Here is a 19,481-nt window from a genome sequence, read left to right on the forward strand (position 1 = left end):
TCTTGACCCGTTTTAGAATAGTGTATCCATCTAAAGAAACAATTTTGTAGTGTTTTGACAAGTGTACAATGATATGTGATGAATCTTACTCCTTTAAGTAGTCTTTTTATAATAATGGAAGGTATTTATGGCTTTTAAAAAAAGTCTGTGTCCTTTCCTAAATCATGGAACATGTTTCTACTAATGGGAAATATTCTCAGTCAAAACTTGGTTTCTAAGGTGTTCACACCCTCATTCTGTCAATAATGCCTGTTATGGGCCAGAACTCTGAACTTGAAACAAAGGATTCTTACAAGGTACCGAGTCAGTGGAATTGATAGAGACAATAATTATCTAATTTAGCTTGGTTCAGTATGATTGATTTAATCCTACGAGGAGGTATTATGGGCCAGAACTTGAAACAAGGTACTAAGTGGAATTACTAAGTGGAATTGAGGAGACAATGGTTAAATCTAGTTTAGCATTAATGTAATCCTACAACAAATAATGGCTTCCTAGTGATATAATGATTGGTATAAACTCAGTGTGGAGCATATAAGGGAGAAGCTTTCAGGGCCAGAAAGGCAAGTGCACTAGAAGTTCTCGGAGACCGAGACAGATTCATTCCATCTTCCACCTTTGTGGTGGCTGGAGGCTGAAGCACAAACTTTGGATTCAGGGAAATTCACAAGGAGCTGAAGCTCTCGGAACCAAGGAGAGAGATAGGCCTCCAAGAAAGCTAACCGGGCCCAGGAAAAGAGACAAGACTTGGAAAGAGACAAAAAGGATTTAGACTTTACTACCTGACTGCACTTGTGGTGATTACTGAACTGAAAGAAAGGCTGTTCCAAGAGACCCGAAGGAAACTGAAATAGAGAACAATATATTTTAGAGAGAAGATTACAAATGCCAGTCATTAATTGGCAGTGTACCTTGATAAGTCATCCTGAGGTAGCATTATGTAGGGAAAATTATGTTGATTTGAAGTCAGAAAACTTGAATTCCTAACGATCTCTGCCACATAATATTTAACTTTGAACATTCCACTTAACTCATTTAGCCTAAGTTTCTTCAATTAGAAAGCAAAGTTAGTATCTTGTAAAGTGTAATGTCAAATGAGATTTTATATGACTGTCCTTTGGCAAATTGAAAAGTGTTTTTTAAAGTGGTCTATCATTTTCCCCCTAGCCTCTACATTGTAGAAATTTAAATTCTGAGGCAGTTCATGGAAATAAATTGAATATATAGTTTTAATTGTATTCATGTGGTTAGATTCCTCGTGTTTTGTTGCTTTTCAATGGTTTATAGTGACTCCTTCTGATATCTACATTTGTAATTCATCAAACAATAATATGAATGTCAATAATATTGTTATTCTATATGAAACTTTAAAGTTTTACGAAGCAGTTTACCTCTATAATTTATTTGAAACAGCCTCATGAAGTAAGTGCTTTAGTCATCACTTCCATTTTAGAGAAGGGAAAAAAAAAGACAGAGGGAGGTGGAGTGACTCGATCATAGCTAATAAATGTCTAGTAAAGTTATACTTTGATCCTCTTCCTCCCAAAGGCTTGAACATATTTACATGCTAACTACTGTGAAATAAATTGTTATAGGTAGAATGAATCTTGGAGATCATTTAGCTTTCTGTTTCTTAAACTGTGGGTCATGAACCCATATAGTGACTCCTAACTGAATGCAGGGGTTGTGAATTATGATTTATTACCAGGAAATGTCTGATTTCTATACCTAGTCATTAAAAATTTCTCGATGAAAAGGAGTTGGAAGTGGAAAAAATTTCAGAAGCTCAAGTGAGTGGTTTGTCTGGGGAAGGGTTTCTGGTATCATGCCACATGTTGGTAGGTTGAAGAAACTAAGGATTACCTGGGGGAAGTAGTGGGGAAGTAAAGACTTGGGAAGGACATGGTAACTCATTGCACATGCTTGAAGGACTGGGAGGTGAAAAAGTCAGGCAGGTCCTGTTTGATTGCAAAACTAAACTATAGGTAGAAGTGTGTTTACACTTTCCTTCTCTCCATATTATTGGCTCTCTGGCTGTTTCTTGCATCAGGCCTGCCATCTACCAGTGCTATGCTTTTGCCCTGGCTGAGGTTGTTTCCTTGCCTTCAAAACTCTGCTCAGATTCTACCTCTTTTTGGAGGTTCTTTTCTTTCTGGTTCTTTTCTCTATTGCTTTCTCACCCCTGTCCTCCCCCCATACTGCTTTCTTCTAGGATTATCTTCAATTTACACTGTTTGTACAGTCTTGCATGTACCATTCTTTGGCACGTTTTCTCATGTATTCCTAGTATTTGGTACAGTGCCTAGAACATGGTAAGCACTTAATAAATACTTGTTGACAAAATGATTGACTTGTGTATGTTTTAGAGTAATTTTTTTTTCTTTTAAGTAATGTTGAACCAACTCTTGAGGTTTCTTCCAAATTTGAAATTTTGTAATTCTGGGAAGTATAAACCTTTTCTACATCCTTCAGACACTTCATATTCCAAGTCTTCTCCTGGCTACAAATTCCTTTTCCATCAGCTGATCTTTGCATGGCATGAATCTGAGATCCATTATCATCCTAGCTGCCTTGTATTAGATATTCTTTGACTTATTTAATGGCCTTCCTAAAATGTCATGCCCATAATTGACCCCAGTACTCTAGATATCTTTGAACCAGAGCAAAGTGGGACATTGACTATTCTTGTAGACAACTTGTCTGTTGTCTCTTTCAAGAAAATTATCTTTTTTGTTGTCCTTCCCTAGTTATACTGGGGGGGGGGGGGGGGGGGAGTGCAAATAGATGGCACAGTGAATAGAGTACTGGTCCTGGAGTCAAGAGAATCTGAGTTCAAATCCAACCTCAGGATATTTAATACTTCCTGGGCAAGTCACTTAACTCCAATTGTGTCACCCAAATAAAAAGAAAGGAGTTCTTTGAGTACTTTGAGTTCCGAATTCTTTCTTTTCTAGGCAGTAACAAAAGTCAATGAGACCTCTAAGCATGATTAATCAATATACTAAGGAGTCCAGGAGTCTCTAATTAAATAGTTCTAAGACTTCCTCACAGTCAAGGACTCCTGTTGCTTGAGGGTGTTGGTATTTATACTGATTGAGGCACACTAAAAATGGAATGAAGCAATACAATTTTATGATTGGTTAACACTCAAAGTGGAAAACTCTATGATTGGTTAAGGGGCATGCACAAAAATCATTAACTGCAGGTTTTTCTCAGTAAAAGAGGTTTACCTGCCACCTCAGCAAAGGTTTTCCATGGGAAATCAAATAGCAGATATTTTAATCAGCTGCGTTCTAGAGTCCAAAGAAAGTTGTGATCTTGAAGTTAAGGTCAGTAGGGAGTGGATAGCAGTGATTTTAATGGGGAAGGGGGGTGAAGAAAGAGTTATTGCATCAGCAAATGATGAACCATCTCGATTTTCAATTTCTTTGACCGCCACAAAAAAAGCTGCTATAAATATTTTTGTAAATATAGGTCCTTTTTTTTTCTTTTTGATCCCTTTGGGATATAAACCTAGGAGTGGTAGTTCTGAGTCTAAGGGCATGTTTATTGTTTATTAGCTTTTAGGCATAGTTCCAAATTGCTCTCCAAAATAGTTGTTTTAGTTCATAACTCCACCAACAGTTCATTAGTCTACCTATTTTCACTCATTCTCTAGCATGTCATTTCTGATAAGTATGAGGTGGTAGTAATTCAGAGTTCTTTTAATTTTTATTTCTCTCATTTTTAGTGATTTAGAGCATTTTTCACAAAGCTATGGATGACTTTGGTTTCTTCTGAAAACTGCCTGTTCATATCCTTTGACCATTTATCATGTGGGGAATGTTTCTTAGTTTTATAAATTCTGTTTCCTATATAAGGTCTTTGTCAGAGAAAGTTGCCAATAAATTTGTTTATGTTTGTTGGCTATGGTTTTCTTTTAGCAAAATATAATTTCTCTCAACTCTTTTAACTAGGTCTAGTTCTGCTTTGTCAGAGTTTAGGATTAAACTTCAGCTGAAGCGTAATGGATTCTTCAGTAATTCCTTATTTTAAATCTGTGTGTATGTTTCTGTTTCAAATATGTCTCTTAAGCAACATATTATTGGATTTCTAATTTCTATTGTGGAACAGCTAAGTATTACTGTACTATGTACTATGATAGAGTACAAGGCCTGGAGTCAAGAAGACCTAAGCCAAGCTTCCACTCAGTATGTGTGTCCCTGGGAAAGTCATTTAATCCTTTCTGCCTTGGTTTCCTTATTTGTAAAATGGCCTGGAGAAAGAAATAGAAAGCGACTTTAATATCTTTGCCAAAGAAACCTCAAAAGGGGTCATAAAAATAACTAAACACATGCAAAAAAAAAAAAACTAGTTTCTAATCCATTTTATTATCCACTTTGGTTTTATGGATGAGCTCTTCCCTTCATATTCATAGAATGATTACTAGCTGTGTGTTCCCTTCCATACCATTTTCTTTTTTTTCTTCTCTCTTTCCTTTTATCTTGTCCCTCCTCCAAAGTCTGTTTTACTTCTAACCATTGCCTCTTTTAATCTATCTTTTAATCATTCCCCTTCCTTTCTCTTATTTCCTGCCTCTCCTATTTCCCTGTTGGGTAAGTTAAATTTTTAACTGAGTATATATGTATATTCTTTCTTCTTTGAGCCAGTATGATAAGAATGAAGTTTAAGTATTACCTACCACCACTACCTCCCATTTTCACCTCTACTGTAAAATCTTTTTCTTGCTTGACTCTTTTATATGAGAAAATTTTCCACATTCTCCCTCTCCTTTCACCTTTCTCCCAGTGCATCTTTCTCATGTCTTTTTTTTTAATCATCCCAACATATATGACTCACACCCCTGACCTCTGTTTAGATTGATTCCTTCTTACTACCCTAAAAATGATAAAAAAAAAAAATCTTAAGAATTACATTTATCATCTTCCCATATATTGAATCCCTTATGATTATTCTTTTTTTTTTTTTAATAGCCTTTTATTTACAAGTTATATGCATAGGTAACTTTACAGCATTAACAATTGCCAAACCTCTTGTTTCAATTTTTCACCTCTTACCCCCCCACCCCCTTCCCCAGATGGCAGGATGACCAGTAGATGTTAAGTACATTAAAATATAAATTAGATACACAGTAAGTATACATGACCAAAACATTATTTTGCTGTACAAAAAGAATCAGACTCTGAAATATTGTACAATTAGCTTGTGAAGGAAATCAAAAATGCAGGTGGGCATAAATATAGGGATTGGGAATTATGTAATGGTTTTTAGTCATCTCCCAGAGTTCTTTTTCTGGGCATAGCTAGTTCAGTTCATTACTGCTCCATTAGAAATGATTTGGTTGATCTCGTTGCTGAGGATGGCCAGGTCCATCAGAACTGGTCATTATATAGTATTGTTGTTGAAGTATGTAATGATCTCCTGGTCCTGCTCATTTCACTCAGCATCAGTTCGTGTAAGTCTCTCCAGGCCTTTTTGAAATCATCCTGTTGGTCATTTCTTACAGAATAGTAATATTCCATAATATTCATATACCACAATTTATTCAGCCATTCTCCAACTGATGGACATCCATTCAGTTTCCAGTTTCTAGCCACTACAAAAAGGGCTGCCACAAACATTCATGTACATACAGGTCTCTTTCCCTTCTTTATAATCTCTTTGGGATATAAGCCCAGTAGTAACACTGATGATTATTCTTTCATCTTGACCTTTTTATGCTACTCTTGTGCCTTTTGTTTGAATGTGACATTTTTTATTCAGCTTTGGTATTTTCATCAGAAATGATTGAAAGTCCTCAATTATATTAAACATCAGTGTTTTCTTCTGAAAGATTATATACAGTTTTGCTAAGTAGATGAATCTTGATTCTAATGCTGTAATGTCATATTGTAAGCTCTTTGCTCCTTTAATGTGGAAGCTACTAAATCTTGTGTGATCCTTACTATGGCTCCATGATATTTGAATTGTTTCTTGCTGGCTGCTTATAACATTTTCTCCTTGACATGAACTCTGGAATTTATTGCTGATATTTCTGGGAGTTTTCACTTTGAGATCTCAGAAGATAAATGGTGGATTGTTTACATTTTTATTTTACCTTTCATTTCTAAGAAATTGGAACAGTTTTCCTTGACAGTTTCTTGACAGATGATGTCTGTTATTGTTTTGTGGTTTTGTTTGTTTTTGGATATTGACTTTTGTGTAATTTAGTAATTCTTAGGTTACCTCTCCTCAGTCTATTTTCTAAGTAATTTGTTTTTCCAATGTGATATTTCACATTTTCTTCAATTTTTTTCATTCTTTTAATTTTACTTTATTGTTTTTTGTTATTTTATGAAGTCATTAACTTCCAGTTGCCCAATTCTAATTTTTAAGGAAAATTTTCTACAGTGAGATTTTGTACCTCTTTTTTCATTTGGGTAATTCTGTTTTTTAAGGAGTCTTCAGTGAATTTTTGTACCTCTTTTACCAGTAGGTCAATTCTTTTTCTTAAGGTGTTACTTTCTTTAGAATATTTTTGTGCTTCTTTTATCAAGCTCTTAATTCTCTTTTCATGATTTTCTTGCATCACTTTTAATTTTCCCCTATGTTTTCCTCTACCTCTCTTATGTTTAAACTCTCAAAAATTCTTATTTAGCTTGTATCCAACACACATTTTTTGTGTGTGTCTTTAGTTGTATCTGTTTTCACATTGTTTTCTTCTGAGTTTGTATCTTTTCTTCCTTGTTACCATAGTAGCTTTTTATACTCAAGTTCTTATTTTTGTTGTTATTATTTGTTCATTTTCCCATTTAATTTTAAATTTTATGTTAAAGGTGTTTTGTTTTTTTTCATCTGGAGGACAGAAGACTGTTTCAAGCTTTAGACTTTTTTGTGCTGGTGTTTTCAGAGCTAATTCTGGGAATTTGCCAATTTTCTGTTCTTCCAATGTGATGTTGAGACGAGGAAAGATGCTTTCCCTGCTTTCTTGATCTGGGCTCTGGTCTTTTATCCAAGAAGGATCCCTGTCCTGCAGCCATAAGTGCTGGTACACTTCTTTGCTTTGGAACTGTGACCTTTGTTTCCTTGTTGTGGACACAGATGCTTTTCTCTGCCTTGGAATTGTTTCCCAGAATGGCAAATGGGCAATAGAGTCGTTAGCTCCAACTGCACCTAGGGCCAGCAGAGAGTCCCCTGCAATTGCTTTCTTATTGGCTAGTTGACCTCTTTACTGTCTCTGGGCTGAGAGCTCCCAAAGCTGCTGCTGCTGCTTTCATGGAGACTCCAGGCCAGTCCTGATTCTGATGCCACAAACCTCTCTATTAAGTTGTCTTGGGCACGAAAAATGTCTCGCCCCAATTTTGTAATGACTGTCACCAAAAAATTTGACTTGAGGTGTTGTCTTAAAAATGTTCGGAGGGAAATGTTGGGAGAGTTCAAATAGGTTGCTGCTTCTCTTCTGCCATTTGGCTCTAACCCCATTGTATGTTTTAGTGCTATTTAGTATTACTTAAGTTATATTTGCTTTCACTTTTTCCTCAAATCCTTCCATCTTCCTAACTTCCCCATTACTGTTGAGGGCAATACCATCCTCCCAATCACCTGGGGTCAAAAGTTAGGTATTTTCAACTCTTGACTTTCCTTTGGACTTTACTCCTTGCTCCCTATATTCAATGTGTTGCTGAGCTTTCTTGATTCTCCTTTGTAATGTCTCTCTTATGAAAGATTGGAAGGATGGGGATGCCTTTAGTGAAATTAATTAAGTTTAGAAGAGGGGAAGGGGAGGATTTGGGTAGGGAAAATAATGAGTTCAGTTTGGGATCTGGTGAGTTTAATATATGTCTTCAGAGAATCTAATTTGTAATGTTGAATAGGCAATTGATGATGTGGAGCTAAAAGTTCAGCAGAGATAGTAGGCCTGTGAATACCCACAGACACACACACGCATGCATGCATGCATGCACGCACACACTGGCAAATCAGATAAGTCCTATGGAACTGATAATAATTATAAAAAACAGGAGATCTATGATATAACTTTGGGGAGATAAGTCTAGAAAAGTATGCTAAGGCCAAATAACAAAGGACCTTAAAATGTAAGCCAAAAAACATTTGAATTTTATCCAGTAAGAAATGGGGAACCATTCTAAGTTGTTAGTGCCTTACTCTGGGAGTATCTTCTTTCTGTTTTGTTTTGTATCTTATTTTCTGTTTGAGGATTTAGGCAACCCTCAACATTATACATCTAACTTTCAGAATGTTCAGAACTATACACAATTGTGGCTTTGAGCAATAGGGGAAAAAATAAGAGGCACGAAGCATGCAGGAGTGTGGGGTGGCTGGAACCCTACTAGGCACTTCTCTAACCATGTTCACTCTAAGCGTAAAGCGCTCCAGATACTTTTATTACATATTTCCATTGTTTGCTTTTATAACTCAAGTTTTGTATTGTAATTATGCCTCCAAAGAATAGTATTAAGTTCTTTCAACTCTAAGCCAAAACATTCAAAGTCAGTGATAAGTAAGAAAATAAAAGTGTTAGATAAACTTCTTAGACTAATGTTCACACCTGATATTGGCTTCAAGTTTGGTGCTAAGGAATCCTTGATTCCTTATATCTGCTGTGAGAAATGGTAGAAGAGCAATGTTCTGTTTCCACAGATACTGTAACTTTGCTGGAAAGATAAGGAATTGGAGGAGGAGTCAGCTCAGTGCTCTATTCTATCGTGGTCAGCAGTAGTGCTTGTAGTTCAAACACAGAGGATTTTGAAGGAAGCAGATAAGGAAAAACAAGAGTTTTTGTTGCTCCATAGTCATCAACTAGACATGTCATTTAGAGGAAGTCCTGAATTGTGATGCATTAATAATTCAGGAACCACAAGACATGACAATTGCTCAAACTTCCCCCAGTTCACAGGGAGGGGGGACATATTACATATGAGATGAATGAAGAGTTTCCTCCAATGGAAACTCTGAGGAGAGGAGGCGGAGTTAGAATGGAATTATGAGGCAAAACTGTTGGATCTGATACCTGTGAGGTGTGTGGGTAAACGTCACTTATCTGAGACTTTTCATTCACCCCTTTTGGGGGCTCAGAAGAGTATTATTTCTCACGCTACTCAAAAGGAGGAAAGTATTTGTGAAAGTATTCACACGTGTTCCTTAATCCATTCCAAAAAATGTTAGATTGATCTTTCAACTGTGATGAAGAAATAGAAAAAAATGGAAAAGTTGGCTAAATTTGTGGATAAATGAGATGGTACTAACCCAGGCAAGTTTCTCTCCACCCTCATTCTACCAGTGGGCCTGCAGGATACAATTTCACCACTCAGCTGAAAGGGGCATTAGAGATGGCAGATTGCTCCTGTCCCTTTTTTGCCCCTCCTATCCTGTCCTGTCCACCATTGCCTCTTTTCTCTCCTGCATTTTATGGGTTATTTCATGGTAACTGTTGTTAGGCAAAGTGGATATTAACTAAAATTAGTGTTTTGTAATAAAAATTTGTATGCAGAAAAGTCTTTCAGCAATCTTCAACAAATGATTATAATTTTTGATGGTTAAGGAAACCTACTCTCCTATTTCCCATAGATTCAATATATCAACAGTCTTATTTTTTATTTTCACACTATTTTCTAGGAAGGATTTACCTCCCTGAAAATTATCTAGTGATAATTAGATCTCAATCTTTTTGAAGTAGGAACTTTTTTTGCCTTTCTTTGTATCTCTCTAGTCTTTAGCACAATGCCTACCTGTAATAAATGCTTAATAAGTGTTTGTTAACCAACTAAAATGATTCAAATAAAGTTTTCTCTTCCATTAGGATATTGCTTACCAATTTCACTTTTCAGTCATCATTTCTTGGCATTGCTTATTATCCACAAAATCGTATTTTGCATTTAGATTTTCTAAGATTTTTTCTTCATTTTTTCTTATATAGCTTGTTTAACTAGAATAAAAGCTTAATGAGCAGAAAAACTTTCTTTTGTGATCTCTGCAGGATTAGTATGGTTCTGGACATACATGATTGCCTCCAGTATAATAAGTTTTTTGAAGGGAGAAGTTGCTTTATGCTTTGAGATTGATAGAATCTGAGGAATCTTAGAATTTAGGGTTTAGGAGAATTTATTTTAGTTTTCATTTATTTTACCATCCCTCTACCTAGAGAACTGTCACTTGTAACAAGAAATAGAAAAGAAAGAGGGGAAAAATCAGTTCAACAAACCAACAGTGCATTGGCTGAGCCTTGAACAGTTAATACTCTACTATCTATAATACTCTGCAGAAAAAGAAGAAAGTCACATTTTTAAAAGTCTCTTTTTAGAGATAAACTTGGTCATTATACATTTGTAGATGTGGAGCTAGAAATGACCTTAAAAGACCATCTGATCTGATTCTTTCATTATACAGATTAAGAAGTTAAAGTGATTCTCCTATACGTATCACAGTCAAGATTTTAAGACTTACAACTCCAAAACCTGTGTTCTTTTCGCTGTATCATGCCACTTTCCCACACAAATACAAAGCAGTAGAGATTTTGTTCTGTTTGTTTTTGTAGTCATTGTGTGTGTGTGTGTGTGTGTGTGTGTGTGTATACATGTATATATAGTTATGCTACTTTGTGTCAGTTCATTTAAATCTTTACATATGTCTATGAATTCTTCATCTGTATTATTTCTTACGGTGCAGTAAAATTCTATTTTCTACAATTTGTGTTGGCCATTTCTTAATCTTTGTCTATTTTCTTATTTCTTGCTATCTTGTACCATCAAAAGTACCATAATACAGGCTTTAATATATTTGAGACTTTTGTTTCTGTCTTTGATTTCTTAATATTTATGTCTAGCAGTGGGATCATTGAGTAAGAAGATAATTCTGTTTTCATCACTTTCTTAGATTTATTCCAAATTTCCATGCCAGAAGATTTGGACCAACTTCATTATGCTTTCTTTTCTGTAGCCTTTCCAACACAATCCTATTTCCATTATTTGTCATTGCCGATTTATTAAGAGGCAAAACTTCAGAACTGTTTTGATTTGCATTTTTATTTATATTTCAGGGAGGTGGAATAAATGCTGTAATAAGAGTTGTAATTCTTTTGATAATTGTTTATTCATTAAGAAATGGCTTATGGTATCATTTTTTGGTTAGATCCATATATATCTTGACTATTAGATCTTAAATATTACTATTAAATTATTAGATCAAATATTAGACATATTTGATGCAAAGACTTTTTTCCTCCAACTGACAACTTCCATTCCTTATTCAAGTTGCATTGCTTTGTTTACATAGATTTTTAAAATTTTAATTAATAATTTAATAGAAATTATCTAATTTTTTTGTCTCTTTTATGGTTAAGAATACTTTCTCTTAGACATAGTATAAAAAATCTCTGATATGGTCCTTTTCTAATATTTTTTATGGTGTGATCTTTAACACTCACTATTATTTACCCATTTTGAATTCATTGTAGTATATCAGGGGTCCTCAAACTATGCCAAATGAGGCAGCTGAGGACGATTATCCCCCTTACCCAGGGCTATGAAGTTTCTTTATTTAAAGGCCAAAACAAAGTGTTTGTTTTTACTATAGTCCGGCCCTCCAATAGTCTGAGGGACAGTAAACTGGCCCCCTATTTAAAAAGTTTGAGGACCCCTGTAGTATTTGGTATAAAATGTTGATCTAAACCTAATTTCTGCTGAGCAGCTTTATAGTATTCCCAAAACTTCTTGTTCAAAACAGTTTTTCATTTAGTCATTTATGATCAAGTTATCAGATGCTGTGTTTTTTAAAATTCAGTTCTTTTTATTTACCCTTATTTAATCTATTCCACTGATCTTCTTTTTTAACCAACATCAAATTATTTTGATGATTACTACTTAGAGTATCAATTCTTGGAAGTGCTGATGAGAAGGATAATGAAAATTACCCCCCAAAATTAGTAATTTATATTTCTACTTTTTATCCACAGGATGTTCTGTCTTCGTTTTTTCCCTGCTGTCGCAGGGCTGGCTGTTGTTTCCCGACGGTATTATGGATCATCACAGCTTACTCAGAGTAGGCGCCGACTGATGATGGCAGCTTTTCTGGGAACATCTGCAGTAGCAGCAAGCACAGGCCTCTTATGGAAGAGGTAAGTTCACTCAAGTAGCTGATACTTTTTTCTCTGCTTGCTTTTGTACCCCAGAGAAGCAATTTTCCTGATTTCATTTTTATCATACTATGTTGTCAATCTTTTAATGTTGCCAATATGCATATATGGAATAAAATATTTCATAGATTCTAGCTGTCATTTAAGATTGTATATACTTGATTCATAGATTGCCAATTGTTCATGCTGAATATATCCTCAGATGGTTTGGTACTTTCACACCCAGATTAAAAAAATAATTTTAGAAAATCTGTGACTCCTAAAATGAGTCCTTTAGTGACCCCGTGGTGAACTAGATCAACTCTACACTGACCTCTTCTCTTGAGCCACTAGCTCTCATCATTTTGCTGATTGCACTGTACCAAGCTTGGATCAGGCCTTTGCTCTACTGCTTTTGCTCCTTCACAGATTTCAGCTGAATGAAGGTGGGAAAATCATGCAACCATTCTAACTGGGCCTACTATGAGTTTATGTCACACAGCCTTAACTGGGCCCTCCTGGCTGCTAGGCAATCCTACCATACTCTTTATCAGGCCCTGAGCCACACTCCACAGCAGCTCTTCCCTGCTTACATCTCCTGTGACTTCCCCTCCCTCCATCCTCTTAGCTGAAAATCTGCCTGACATTTTACAGAAAAAAGTGGAAGCCATTTACCCTGATCCCCCTTTTTCCCCCCCTCCTCATCTCTTGTCATTCAGGTGCCTTCTGCCACTCTCTCCTCCTTCATCCTTGTCTCACATGATGAGGTGGATTTATTCCTTAACAAAGGTCACCCCTGTCCCATTTCACGTTGTCCCATTTAAGGGACAGTCTCCTTCAGCAGATTGCCCCCTTGTGACTGACTTCCTCCTCATTTATTTTCACTTTCCCTCTCACTACTCCTTTTCTACTGTCTACAAACATACCCATGTCTTCCCCATCCTTAACTTTTTATTCTTGTCAAGTGCAACACCATTCAGTCCCTTAATATTGTACCTCAAGCGTCATTCTCCACCCTTCACTGTCTCTTACCCTGCCTTCTCTCTTCCCTCATATCCAAGCTGTACCAAAGCCTATCAAATGCACCTCTGCAATATTCCCTCTCCTTTCTTCTCATACAGTCCCACTCTGGTTCTGGCTGCACCACCTCATGCTTACAGTATTACAGTAGCTTATTGGTGCCTCAAGTTTTTCCCCCTTCAGTCTATCTTCTATTCATCTATCAGAATGATTTTTTTTTCTAAAACACAAGTCCAATTATGACTCCTCTCCAGGATCAAATGCAAAAATCTTCTGCTTGGTGTTCAAAGCCCTTCATGATCTATCTCTCTCTTCACTTTCCAGTCTTCTTATACTTTACTCCTTACGATGTACTCTTCAATCCAGTGACGCTGGCCTCCTGGATGTTCCATGAACAAGACCCTCTATCTTAGCTCTGAGAATTTTCTCTGGCATTCCTCCATGTCCAAAATGTTCCTATTCCTCATCCCTACCCACTGCTTTCCTTGGTTTCTTCTATGTCACAATTAAAATATCTTCTACAAGAACTGTTTCCCAACTCCTTTAAGTTCTAGTACCGTCTTTCTGTTAATTATTACTTATTTAGCCTATATATAGAGTTCTTGTACATTTGTTTCTATGTTGTCTCCCATTAGTTTGTAAACTCCTTGAGGTCAGGAACTATCTTTTGCTTCTTTTTGTATGTCTAGCACTTAGATTTTGCCTGGCATGTAGTAAGCAATGAATAAATGTTTATTCACTGATTGACTGAAAATGGTTACATAAATTGATGCTGAGTAAAGTGAGCAGAACCAGGAGAAAAAGATACACGGTAACAAATATTGTGTGATAATTAACTTTGATAGACCTAGCTCTTCTCAGTAATGTGGTGATCCAAGACAATTCCAATAGACTTGGATGTAAAATACCATTCACATCCAGAGAGAGAATAATAGAGACAGAATGTGGATCAAAGCATAGTATTTTCACCTTTTTTGTTTTTTTGTTTGTTTTTTCTTATGTTTTTCCCCTTTGATCTGCTTTTTTTTTTTTTTTTTTTTTTTTTTTTTTTTTTACACAAAATGACAAATGTGGAAATATGTTTAAAAGGATTGCACATATATAAACCTATATCAGATTGCTTGTTATCTTAGGGAGAGAAAAAAATTGGAATATAACATGTTACAAAAATGAATGTTGAAAACTAATTTTTTCATGTATTTGGAAAAATAAAACACAATTGAGAAGAAAAAAGCTGAAATTTCAGTTCAAATGTTGTGGTCAGAAGCTAAACTTATTTATTGTGAATTTTTCTTCTTCTTTGTTTAAGTGATATCACTCCTGCATCTTTGTTAGATCCATGGCTCTTAGTTCTGTTCCTGTTTTAAAGGTACTGTCTTAGAGCTTAACCTCTTAAAGGAGGTAGAATGTTAGAACTTTAATGTGTTTGTTGTGCAGTGAGGGAACCATGCCTTCTTCAGGGCAGATGGCATTGTGAGCAGACTAGAACTAGATGCTTGAATTCTAGTTCGGAATATGATAGATATTGGTCTGTACCCTGCATGAATTGCATAGTTGTCCCATGCAATAAATTTTCCCATATGATCACACCTCAATTTAGTGGTAAAGAAGCAGTCCATCACTTTTGACCTTGGGAGAAGGCTTGGATTGTCCAGTTGTAGTTTCTTAGTCAGCCAAGGGTCATAGATCCTTGATATAGAATAAGGTAATTTTGGGAATTTTCATAGAAATTTGGCAAACTCAGATCTATGATTTGGTCTAAAACTTGTGAAATAGGGTATATACTAGTTACCTTCTTCCTAAATGCAAATTTAAAGCATTGTGTTTTGTTTTTTTTTTTAAGAGAGATAGCACAATATGAATCCAGTATGGGGCTACATCTTGCCTATCTCAGACTGGACTAATTGTAAATTTAACTTATAGCTTGAGTTAAAACTGAACTGGGTTTAGTATTCTTTGTGATATATCTATGGCATATGGGACAGCAAAAGTGAGAAAGATGGTAGGGTAAATTATTTTTTAAAAAAATTCCTTACAAAATTAAAAGTAGCTTATTGTGCCTTTATGTAAGTACCAATATTCTAAAATGTTATTCTTTCATTAGCATTTCAAGCTGTTTAGCCATTTCAATGAAACCTAGTCTCCCTTAATTTTATTGTTTTACTGCTAAGATCGTCCAGTTTGTTCTTTATATATTTTACATCTTATTACATATATATATATATGTATATATATATATATACATACACATATATACAAAATTGCATGTTGTCTCCTTTAGATTATGAGCTTCTCAAAAGGGATCTTTTGCTAAATATCTTGATGGCAAAGTGGATAGAGCTCTGGCTCTGGGTTCAGAAATATGAGTTCTAGTCTAGCCTCAGATACTTATGAATTGTGTGATCCTGAAAAGGTCACTTAACCATTGTCTGCTTCTTTCCTCAACCATAAAGTAGGAATAACAATAACACCTACTTCCTAGGGTTGTTGTGAGGATAGAACAAGATAATATTTTTAAAATAATATTTTACTTTCTTCTTTAGTTACATGTAAAGACAATTTTAAACAATGATTTTAAAAAAATTTTTATATTCCATATTTTCTCTCTTTCTTCCTGGAATAATAAAGAATTTGACATAGGTTATACATGTTTGATCATATAAAAACATAAACTAATCATGTTGTGAAAGAAGACACAGACCCAAAATAAAAAACAACAAGAAAAGAAAAAAACATTCACATAAAATTACAGAAAGTGAAAAATAGTGTGATTCAATCTATATTCAGATTTCCATTACTTCTTTCTCTGGAAGTGGATAGTATTTTTCATTATGAGACTTTTGGAATTGTCTTGGATTGTTGTATTGCTGAGAATAGTTAATTCATTCACAGTTGCTCACAGTACAGTATTGCTATTACTGGTGTACAATGTTCTCTTCGTTCTGCTCAATTCACAAACAAGCTAATATTTGTAAAGTACTTTGTAATTTTTTAAGCACAGTATAAAAGCTAGCTATTATCTAATTTTCTTCCAGATGAACCTGGAAGTATTTCTAAATATTTAGGTTTGGTTTTATCATCACTTAAGGCTGTTATTATGTGTTGATTTCTTATTTTTTCAATAGTTCAGTAGAGTGTGCAGATTTCTTTTGAGTAATTTGGTTTTCAGATTCATTGGAAAATGGCATTGTTCAAATAAAAGTACTTGTCTCATGGGAGAAAATAAATAAAAAGAAGTCTTACTTTCTAACTGATCAGAAATATAGTTATAATACTCTCTGGGATGTGATCTTCTGCCTATTTGAACTTTATTTTTAAAAATATGTGAAACCCAAGAAATCTGATGATCCAAGAATTTTGCTCTCAATTTTTAAAAATTATTTTTATTTTCCCCATTTACATATAAAAACATTTTTGTTGTATATGCAGATTCATTTTTTTACATATTTCCATATATATTGGGAGAGAAAAATCAGAACATAAGGAAAAAACCATGAGGGGAAAAAAAAGGTGAAAATAATATGTGGTATTCTACAATCAGTCTCCATAGTTCTCTCTCTTTTTTGGATTTGAATAGTGTTTTCCATCCAAAATTTATTGGGATTGCCTTAGATCACTGAACCACTGAGAAGAACTAATTCTGTCATAATTGATCACTACACAATGTTGCAGTTACTTGTGTACAACGTTTTCTTGGTTCTGCTTGCTTTACTCAGCATCAGTTCATGTAAATTTTTCGAAGCTTTTTTTTTAAAAAGCTTGCTCATTTTTAAAATAAAATAATAATATTGCATTACTTTCATATATCATAACTTATTCAACCATTCCCAATTGGTGGGTAGCCACTTATTTTCCAATTCCATGCCACCACAAAAAGAGCTGCTACAGACATTTTTTTGCACAGGTCCTTTTCCCTCTTTATATGATTTTTTTGGGGGGGATATAAACCCAATACTGACACTGCTGGGTCAAAGAGTATGCACACTTTTATAACCCTTTGGCCATAATTCCAAATTGTTCTCCAGAATGGTTGGATTCACAGCTCCACCAACAATGCATCAGTTTTCCCACATTTCCTCCAACATTTGTCATTATTTTTTCCTATCATCTTAGCCAATCTGAGAGATGTGAGGTGGTGCTTAGTTTTATTTTTCATTTCTCTAGTTAATAGTGATTTAGAGTATTTTTTCATATAACTTTGGATGGTCTTAATTTCTTCATCTGAAAATTGTCTATTCATGTCCTTTGACCATTTTTCAATTGGGGAATGGCTTGGATTCTTATAAATTTGAATCAGTTCTCTTTATATTTTAGAAATGAGACCTTTATCAGAAACACTAGCTGTAAAAGTTTTTTCCCAGCTTTCTGCTTCCCTTCTAATCTTAGTTACATTGCTTTTGTTTGTGCAAAATCTTTTTAATTTAACATAATTAAAATTATCCGTTTCACATTTCATAATGTTCTCTAGTTTTTCTTTGGCCATAAATTCCACCCTTCTCCAAAGAACTGATAGGTAAACTATTCTTTGCTCTCTTAATTTGCTTATAATATTCCTTTACACCTATATCCTTTACATCTGTACACCTAAATCATATATCCATTTTGACCTTTTTTTTGGTATGGGATGTGAGATAAGGTCTGTGCTGATCTTTTTGACATTATTTTCCAGTGTTCTCTGCAATTTTGTCAAATAGTGAGTTCTTATCCCAGAAGCTGAAGTCTTTGGGTTTATCAAATACTAAATAATGAAGATGGGGGACTTTCAATTTCTGATGGTAGCTCCTCTATGCTCAGAATAGAAATTTAATGAAGATGATGATGAGGGACCGTCAACTTCTGACAGTAGCTCCTCTATGCTCACAGTAGAAATTTTTTGAATTTCCAGTCAAGCCAGGGAACCTTACTTTCATCTCAAATTTTGGCTATTAAAACTTTTGGCTAAGTGAGGAAGATTATTTCCCTTTTAGGGAACTCGCCCTAGGGTTTCTGATCCTTGCCATTTATGCAAAATATAAAGCAAAACTGTAAAATACTGCAGAAAAAACACAAGCCAGACAAAGATGTAAATCTTTTCTGTATTTTCACTTTCATTAATTTCCATTGCTAATTCAGTAAATACTTTCACAGTGTAAAAAAAAAATGGAGCCAGGTGAACTTATGATTTATCAAAGACCCATTGGAGAGTTCGTGACAGTTATTCCTTTGGACTTTTTTTTTTCTTTTGGTCATTGATTATGTTCCATAACTAGAATTCTCTTCCTCCTTGTTTCTGACACAAGGCTTTTCTGGCTATCTTCAAATCCCTACAAAACCTTACTACAAGAAGCTTATCCTGATTTCCCTTAATGCTAGTGCTCTTTTTTTCTGAGATGATTTGCAATTTACTTTATATATAGTTTGCTTATATGATATTGTCTGACACCCTTCACTTGCCCCCTATTATATGGTGAGTTTCCAGACAGAAGAAAACTGTTTTTGCCTTTCTTTTTATCTTGTGCATAGCACAATACCTGGCATATAAAAAATATTTTATGAATTCTTGCTGACATGTTTTGTATTTGTAATAACTGAATGTAACACTTAATAATAGGGACCTTTTTTTTTTTTTTAACATTAAAGAAAAGTCCAAAAGGGAAAATGTCATTTCTTCCCCTCAAATTTTCAGTTCTGTGATTCTCTATCTAAATCATTAGAATCTACACAAAGATAGTTAAAATAGTCTCTAGCTGCTAAAGCTTTCTATCAATGGAAAGCTAGAAAAAATTAATTTTGCCTCATCAGCTTATAAACAGGTGTACCTTTTTGTACAACATGTCAATATGTGTTTAAAATATCTTTGGTAAATGTGATTTATATTGAATTGTAATCATTACACTAATTTGTCTTGTGTCACTCTTTGTGAAGTAAGGAAATTTGCTATTCCTTCATTTTACAGTAATTTGTCAAGGGTCTTTTGCTTAAAAATAAGATGAAATTTAAAGTATTTCCTAAGTCATATTCCATGGATTGTTTCTTACATTGAATACCTTGAGAATTTCATCTTGCTGATTCTCCAACTCTTGTTTCTACACCCATTTGTGAAAAACACAAAAGTCAACATTTGATTTAAAAAAAAAAAAAAAGGTTTAGTAAGAAATTTTGTTTTAATCAACAAACTATTTGAAATTTATTATGTTGGTAAATTGTCTATATCTTATTTCCTGCAGCTATCTGATTCTTTCTTGTTGATAACTTGTTCTTGTCCTTTGACCATTTATCTGTTCAGAGATATCTCTTATTCTTATATACTAGAATTATCTCCCTATGCATCTACAATATTGAACTTTTTATCAGAGAAACTCATTGTAAAGAT

At 34.6% G+C, this 19,481-nt stretch overlaps 1 protein-coding gene across 4 annotated transcripts in view; it reads left to right on the plus strand.

Moving 5' to 3' along the window:
- MICU1 (mitochondrial calcium uptake 1) overlaps window positions 1–19,481 on the plus strand; it is a 214,712-nt gene that overhangs the window by 34,365 nt on the left and 160,866 nt on the right. For all 4 annotated transcript variants that reach the window (XM_031956529.1, XM_031956531.1, XM_031956532.1 and 1 more), the window contains exon 2: window positions 11,951–12,112. In XM_031956529.1, the coding sequence (XP_031812389.1) occupies window positions 11,952–12,112 (161 nt within the window). In that variant the 5' untranslated portion in view covers window position 11,951. The remainder of the gene's footprint in view (window positions 1–11,950; window positions 12,113–19,481) is intronic.

The sequence above is a fragment of the Sarcophilus harrisii genome, chromosome 2 (assembly GCF_902635505.1).
Source record: "Sarcophilus harrisii chromosome 2, mSarHar1.11, whole genome shotgun sequence".
Classification (NCBI taxonomy): domain Eukaryota; kingdom Metazoa; phylum Chordata; class Mammalia; order Dasyuromorphia; family Dasyuridae; genus Sarcophilus; species Sarcophilus harrisii.